Source organism: Notothenia rossii (assembly GCF_949606895.1).
Source record: "Notothenia rossii genome assembly, chromosome: 10".
Classification (NCBI taxonomy): Eukaryota; Metazoa; Chordata; class Actinopteri; order Perciformes; family Nototheniidae; genus Notothenia; species Notothenia rossii.
The window spans coordinates 12,951,604-12,959,444 of NC_136908.1; the positions used below are offsets into that span (position 1 = coordinate 12,951,604).

The 7,841-nt window shown below is 41.4% G+C and overlaps 1 protein-coding gene across 1 annotated transcript; it reads right to left on the bottom strand.

Annotated features, from left to right (window-relative positions):
* Positions 1-1,434: 1,434 nt before the first annotated feature.
* Positions 1,435-6,470, bottom strand: galnt12 (UDP-N-acetyl-alpha-D-galactosamine:polypeptide N-acetylgalactosaminyltransferase 12). The gene is made up of 6 exons (XM_079655229.1): positions 5,498-6,470; positions 4,780-4,949; positions 3,462-3,651; positions 3,075-3,260; positions 2,337-2,454; positions 1,435-1,880 (listed from the first exon to the last, which is right to left on the bottom strand). The coding sequence occupies exons 1-6, from the start codon at positions 5,848-5,850 to the stop codon at positions 1,683-1,685; spliced, it is 1,215 nt and encodes a 404-aa protein (XP_079511355.1). The 5' UTR covers positions 5,851-6,470; the 3' UTR covers positions 1,435-1,682.
* Positions 6,471-7,841: the final 1,371 nt, after the last annotated feature.

Sequence of the window (7,841 nt, forward strand, 5' to 3'; positions counted from 1 at the left end):
AAACACAGCTTTAATTGGCCCTTCATCGATTGACTTTCCCAATAGACGGATTCCCAAAGGACAGAGTCAGCTGACAATGTGGAGGACCAGTGCGGGCCACTACAGTTTATGAGGCCAATAACAGGCAAATTGAGAGATGGTATTTAAATGACAGTAAAGAGCAAATGTAAGAGTGACAACCCAGTATATGGATCAGTAAGGGAGTCACAAACAAGGAAGTGTAAGCAGATCATGGGAAAACATTGGATACAGATTCACTTTTGTCATGTCTGAAAACGATACACTGTTGCAATTTGAATCTACTTTATTTAGGTTGCACACCGCCTTATTACTTATTTACCAAGAGTTGTAAACATGGAGTAAAGAGGAGACTCATCAACTCGACAATTCAGCGATCAATCATCCTGTAACCGTAATGTAATGTTCTGTAGATTCTTTTGGGTAAGATGACGTCGTTGCTGCTTTATAAATATTGAAATGATCCATCAATATATTACGTTTAAGACTGTCTCAAATGACATACATAGAGGGCTTGGATCCAACAACTATAATGTGAAGTTGTGATTTAGTCATACCAGACCTGAATTAATTAATTATTTACACAAATAAAAATCTCCCTGCCTTAGTTTTTATCTCTAAAAAAGGGAGTGATAGTTCCTGAAGAGAACAAAGGAAGATCTTTGTGTGTGTGTAGTGTCTGCTTTGACATGTCTGCCAGCGTCACGTAGTAGGAAGTGGGAATATGCCAAAAATATCTTCAGAAAGATACTTGGGTTGATGATCTCTTCAAAAGGTTTGATCAAATCTCTACCAGTGTAAATCAAAAACTGCAAACAAATGCCAGAAAAAGTTTCATGAAAGCTATGAGATAAAGGCTGTCTTAGGAAAGTTTAACAGCATCAAGAAAATAAAACATCTTGAATATAAAACGTCTCAAAATGCTGCATGTATCACCATGTGTCTGAGAGTGTTTCTTTAGAGGGTTTGGTTTATTAGGTTTGCCGAGCCACTGCGAATTTGGCAAGACTTCCTCCTCTCAGGGACAGAAGTGCCACCTGATCTGTGTTTAGAGAGCCTCTCCTCTTAAATACACACACACACACACACACACACACACACACACACACACACACACACACACACACACACACACACACACACACACACACACACACACACACACACACACACACACACACACACACACACACACACACACACACACACACACACACACACACACACACACACACACACACACACACACACACACACACACACACACACACACACACACACACACACACACACACACACACACACACACACACACACACACACACACACACACACACACACACACACACACACACACACACACACACACCCTCAAGGACAGGTGGGTGACACCTGTTGGCACGGAGGGACACGGAAAGGTGGTAATCACACACCGGAACGCCCTGACACCCCTGTCACCTGGCGTGTCTGCCACTCATGTATCCCAAGTGTCACTTAATCAGGGGAGCTTTTACACCACAGCGGGGGGGGGGGGGTGCATGTGTGTGTTAAAATCATGTGACAAATCATCAGTTTTGTGTTGAGTGCAGCTCCATCTCCATATACTCTAACGCTTACTTGAAAATGCAATAGTTGTATTTGATTCCACTTGCACGTACAAACACTCACCACCTGTGCAGACTCACCAGTCGTGCGTGGGGGTTTCGATGGTAGTAGACGTCTTTGAATTCATCCATCCAGACCTCAGCGGCTCTCACACTGTTTGCCAGAGCTTTGCTGCGTGAGTAGGGGGCCTTTTTAGGGAACACGTGGCCCACATGGGAGCATGGGTGGACCTCCAGGCTGCCTCCACACTGCCAAATCTAAGAGACATCACAAACACCAGCAACACGAGGGTTTGGTTAGCCACAGAGCCGTGATTCACTCACTCCACACAAAGCACAGCCTTGTTGGGGCGGAACTTGGAGACGGAAAAGCTGTTTTGTTGTTGAAGGGAAATGTATTTGGGTGACTTCCCTTTGGGAAATTGCGGCTACTGAAAAAAAGGATGTTCAGATTCTTCACTGAAATTAAACTATACAAATATTTGGCCTGTTCAAACTGGTTGATATAATTATTTCAGGATGTTTGGGGAAACTATAAGTCGTCACATGATGCAGTTCTGGATGCCTTCTTACTGCTGTGTGTTTTAGTGTCAATTAAGATGTGCATATTTCATTTTAATATGCAGACAGCATATGAATTGTGACTTTTTTTATACCTAGAGTTACACCCTTAAACATTCACAATACATGTACATGTGAAACATTATTTCTTACCCTGAAGGAGAACTCCAGGTTCTCCCCCCCCCACACCTCCATGCCTGTGTCGTATGTTCCCAGGTAATGGAAGTAGTTCTTGCTCACAGCAAACAGACCACCTGCCATAGTAGGAGACCTGAGGGTAAAAACACATCACAAGATTATTTCCCTGCATCTTATAAATTATGATTTTTCTGCTGGATGAGAGAACTGATATATCATCTTTAGTGCCAGCCGACAGTATACGAGATAATCTACAGCTCTTTCTTTAAAGTTATCCTTAAACCCGGTATCTACGCAAATCCAAATTGAATGACCTTAAGATATGTCTTTAATATTTCCACATCTGCCACGATCTGCTGGCTTGACAGCTGTTAGTACCAACAATATCCATGTCCTGAGGAGACAGGCTGTCAATGTTGCCCATTTAGTCACTTCGACGCTAGATTGAGTGACTTTTGGAGCTAATGCTGCTAGCTACTTTCATTGGAAAAGGGTTTGCAACTTGTTTAAATGACCCACCCTAGCTTTAAATGTGTATAACTGAAATATCCAGTTCCCATTTCCCTCACTACAGCTCTCAATTAACTTGACCTACAAAGCTGAAGTACACTACCCTTTCAATCAACAAATAAAATGGTCATTATTGTGGGAAAATATCAGCATAACAAAACATATCTGCAAGGGGAACAAGATCTGCCAGAACCAAGATATAAAATTCATGGGACTTTTTCTCACGACGTCCAAAAAACCCACCTGATGACATCAATAGGCGATCGACGGCGTTTCTGTTCATATTCTGGGACAGTGTGCCAGGTAAAGACCAACCGCCAATCAAAGCCTCCAATCTGGGGTTCACCAGAGTTCCCTAAATACTGGAAAGTGTTCCAGTCGATCACATCAATGACAGGACACACCACCGCCGAAGGCTCCTCTTTGATCCTGCAGTGGAAAGAGGAGGAAAGCTCTTGACAGGAATAAAGTAGTTATAAAGCCACGCTATGCCCTTGCTTTTAGAGAGTAAAATAACAACTCTCCTTTAGCAGACTGGATGCTTTTCAGTGTTACACTTCAGTTATGCCTTTCCAACCACAAAGCAACAATGACAAAACACTCCCATTTCCCTGCTGAGGGTTTTCTAACCTGTGAAGCAGAGGCTCTAACCAGCCGTCATGACACTCGCAGTGACAGTCCAGGAAGGTCAGCACATCACCCGTGGTAATGGATGCCCCGAGCAACCGGGCACGCACCAACCCCTCCCTCTTGGTGGCCCGGATCAAACGCACCTTCCTCAAACCTGAGATGTGCTGCTCCAATGGCCCCTTCAGATGAGCTTCAGGAACAAGTAAACAAACAAACAAACAATCTGATAAATGTGAATTGAAAACTTCTACGTGTTCACCTCAAACATTAAGAGATTAAATGGATCATGGACAACAAGCATGACACAACAAATACATTCTGCAGCCAGCTTTTGATAGCAGCTCGTAAAGCTGATTACCAAAGAAAGGAAAATAGTGTTCAAATGTTTTATACACAATAACTACATTCAGATCATCCATCTGCTGCCTTGTAGGTGGAATAACACAACATGATTAATCAAATGGGCTTTGGTAAGTTACTCCTTTGTCCTTAAACAGACCGTCAGAAATCCCTGCTGTTCTGATGGTACGAGTTTATGTTGATTTACATGCAAGAATACAAACATACCGTATCTAACAAATATTTTACAATGTATTTCTTTCCGTGCCCGTCTTCTAAGGTGTGATTGTGAAAGGTTCTTGGTCTCTACACCACCTCTTAAATCTGAAATCATATTCTGGTGAATTTCTTCACCGTTCTGTATACAGCCAATGTTAACACAGAGGGTGAGGCAGGCATTGCTTCATTCAGAAGACCACGAAGCCAAAATGGTTTTGAACCACTCCCTAAAATGTCTCAGCTCTTCACGGTTAATCTGCATACAGAAAACAAAATAATGAATGGCCTCAAATTAGTGACAAAAAAATCTCTTGAGTTCATCTTTAGCCAGCCACAGAATGCTTCTCGAACACTGCGTTTGATCAAACTCTTCCAACGTACAGGAATACTGTTATTAATTATTACTGTACCATTGTCCAAGATGTTACTGTATCTTTATATTGAAGATAAATACAAAACCAGACATCTAGGATTCTAAACGGATGTGTATAAAGTGTCCCTACACAAGTGTCTTACATTCAACAGCTAGTCACTACCTTCCTGTGTCTCTGTTTGAATATCCTGATTGCCGAAGTGTCACTGTGTCCTCCTCCCTTCAATTTATCTGACAAACTGATGATTGCCACCGTTCTGTTTCACAATTTGTGTGAACCTCTGACAACCTCTCTGTTCTCTCTGACTGTCAATCAGCACCCCTGACCGCCCCCAGCCCCTCTGCCTGTCCATCAGTCCGTCTCCCTCAATCAGTCCATGTTCGTACCTCTGTCACTGTAGTCGTCCACCAGCACCACCTCTTTCAGCAGGATGTCCGGAGACGTCTCCAGGACGCTGTGGACCGTCCTCAACAGGGTGGACCAGGCCTCGTTGTAGAAGGTGATGACAACGGAGGTTGTTGGAAGGGACCTGTAGTCGTACTCCACCTCTTTGCAACTGCAATGTGTTAGATATAAGGAGTCATTTTGAAAAGGAGGATGTGGAAGTGGTTAAAACTGCACAGTGGAAGGAGCATGTAAGTAGCATGGAGATTAAATACTAAGTAAATAATACTATCTATTAAATATGGCAAGCATCGGTTACACCCACTAGCAAATGATTGTACTAGTTAATTAGTGTCTTTTGGAAAAACAACTGCAGTTAGTCAGCTAGATTGTAGCTTTTGAATGGCATCCATAGTGTAGGATCCTATTCACTTTATAAGTGTTTTTGGTTTTAAGTTTGACACTTCTTAACTAGCCCCAGATAAAAAAACATTATTATATACCACACATATTCAGTTTCTATTAGATATGGCAAGCATCAGTTACACCCCAAAAGCAAATTACTCTGTAGCCTACTACTTATAGATTGTTTCCTTTAAGAAAAACAATGGCAGGTAGTCAGCTGGATTGTAGCTTCTGCATGGCATCCATAGTGTATAAAATCCCCTTTAACTTTATAACAGTGGTATAAAGCTTGACACTTCTTAACTAGTAACTCACAGTGGGTTCCATCTCTCTGGCAAACTGCGGTGTAGCGACACTTTATCACTGACATAAGTGTTTATCTGATGTTTTTTGATGCTTTCTTCCTCTTTTATCTTCTCCTCTCCGTTCAGATTCAGTTTGACGGCTCTCCCCATTTCACCAAGGGCTAATAAATCCATGGGGGGCCTCTCGTAGACGGGTTTCTTTAGCTCTTCATTTCCCACCTCTTGCTCCCCGGGGGGCTCTTGACGGTTTGTCACACTCACGTCCACTGAGTTGTGCCTGAAAAACACTAGATATCCCACTAAAGTGACACTCAAGAGGGAGAAAAGTATCTTTGGTCGGTGCCTTCTTCCGCAGAGTGCCATGTTGTCGCTTCCTTCCTTGGTGCAAACTTGGGTAGAAGTTTCATGCCCTGAGGAGCGGCACACTGACACCTAATGTTTCTGCTGCTGAACAAGAAGTGACCCTTTCACATTCACCAGCAGGCTCGTCACGTTTCCGTTTCACCACTTCAAGTTTAGTCCGCATTTCAGACGAAACTAGTAGGCTATCATTCAGTTTACGGAAAATAAATGAGTTTGTATTCAGTCTCAAACATGTCCAACTAAAAAAAAACGTTCGAGTTGTGGTTACTTTGTCGTTGTTAATCGTAACGGTCGTTGCAGTAGGACACTCCTCCTACAATTTTTAAAGGTGTTCAGAGGATACGTCTCTGAAAATAATTAGCAACCACAGATTTAACTAGTTATCTCGTTGGATTAGCCAGTTAACCTGTACATAACCTGAGGAATCCCTCTGGAAACAATGCAAATCTAGGTCAAATCAAAAACCCGTCCACTGTTTCTTTAAGTAAGCTTTTTCTTGAGTACATTTACTGTTAAAATAAAAAGACACATGCCAATTTTTAGCGTCCAACTACTATCCTGTCAAAACCTTCTATGTTACCTTCAGATAATCCGTATGAAATGTGCCTCTGGCTACTTAAATTTGAAGTTAAACCTACTGTCGTCAATTGAGCTGAGCTAGCAACGACGCTTCCGGTTCACACATTTCGAAATAAAACCCCACATAAAGCATATACACTATTGTAACGCTGGTTGCTAAAGCATTTCATTTTTTCTTGGTTAGTTAGCTTACAAAATGAAGTGATGTTGTGTTTAGTAGATCTCTCTAGTAATGCGACTTTCTTTCACCTAGTCATTTATCAACGACACCCTTTTAATTTGAAGGCAAAATAGTTTAAGCGGAAGTGCAATGTGTTAGCTCCTGTAACTTCACACAGATGAAGTTCAACTGCCTAATAGCGGCAGGAAAGGTACATATTTGAGAAGGAACAGACCTATGTTATGGAATGCCATTTGAGCCAAAAGTAAGTCATAAGTCACCTGTTCAACCTAGGCTTTTACAACATATGAGGGAAACCAGAGGTCAATAAATAAAGTCTGCAACTGATATTTGGGAAATGCATATCGAAATTCAAGCCAAAATGTCTGTTTCTGATAAAATATTTCAGGCCATAGGTGACTGAGTTTCAGTTAACTTTTCCTCTCTGTGTTGACTTTTTATCAATAAGCTTCCATTTATATTAACACGACACATCCTCAGATATGAAACATTATACCCCAAACTCTTTATAACTTTATATCCTCTTTACTGACCCTTCAGTGTACCCATCCAAGCAAGAAATCATTTACCTTGGTGGTCCTATTTCATATGCAGCCACTTGTCACTCACATGAAACTGATAAGAACACTCTTGATACCAAAGATGAAATCTGACACAAAATGTATGATTAAGCAAATTAAATGCTAAATAATTAAGGTGATCCTTCAAGGTGAGAAGGTAATTTGAGTGGCGTATAGTACATAAAACTACAAAGAGACATGGGAATGTAACAAGTCAACCGCAGTGTTGTAAAATGTCATGGTAGGCTGGGCTTGTCGTCTGTCAGAAACACAATATAAATGTTAATGCATGAGGGCGTTTTCATTTAGGAGCGGGTGATGGATAACATTTTCCATGATGCAACAGATATTTTGTGCAAATATATTAACAGGAAAATGAAACAAAGGTGAACTGCGTATGCACCTTTGGGAAAAGGTATGATCCTTGATGTTGTAACACCACTACAGTATGTAACTTGTGTGCAACATCTCTTCCCTCCTACTTTCAATTCAACTGCAGTGTTCATCACAAACATTGCTGTGTAATAGTAATTTATAGAAATGCAAGTAGTCCTCCGTTAATGTTTCGATAGTTGTGTTTGTAAACAACATAAAAAAAAGGATTTCACACCGAAATACTGTGACTATCACATTGGAGAAGTTAATGGTACGCCACAATGAAGTAAACACAG

What these genes read in the sequence shown, in the direction of transcription:
- galnt12 (XM_079655229.1), bottom strand. Translation starts at nt 5,850, where the DNA reads ATGGCACTCTGCGGAAGAAGGCACCGACCAAAGATACTTTTCTCCCTC. An exon ending in CCAGAGAGATGGAACCCACT is followed by an intron (nt 4,950 to 5,497) that starts GTGAGTTACTAG and finishes AACACATTGCAG; the next exon opens with TTGCAAAGAGGTGGAGTACG. An exon ending in GGACGACTACAGTGACAGAG is followed by an intron (nt 3,652 to 4,779) that starts GTACGAACATGG and finishes TTGTTCCTGAAG; the next exon opens with CTCATCTGAAGGGGCCATTG.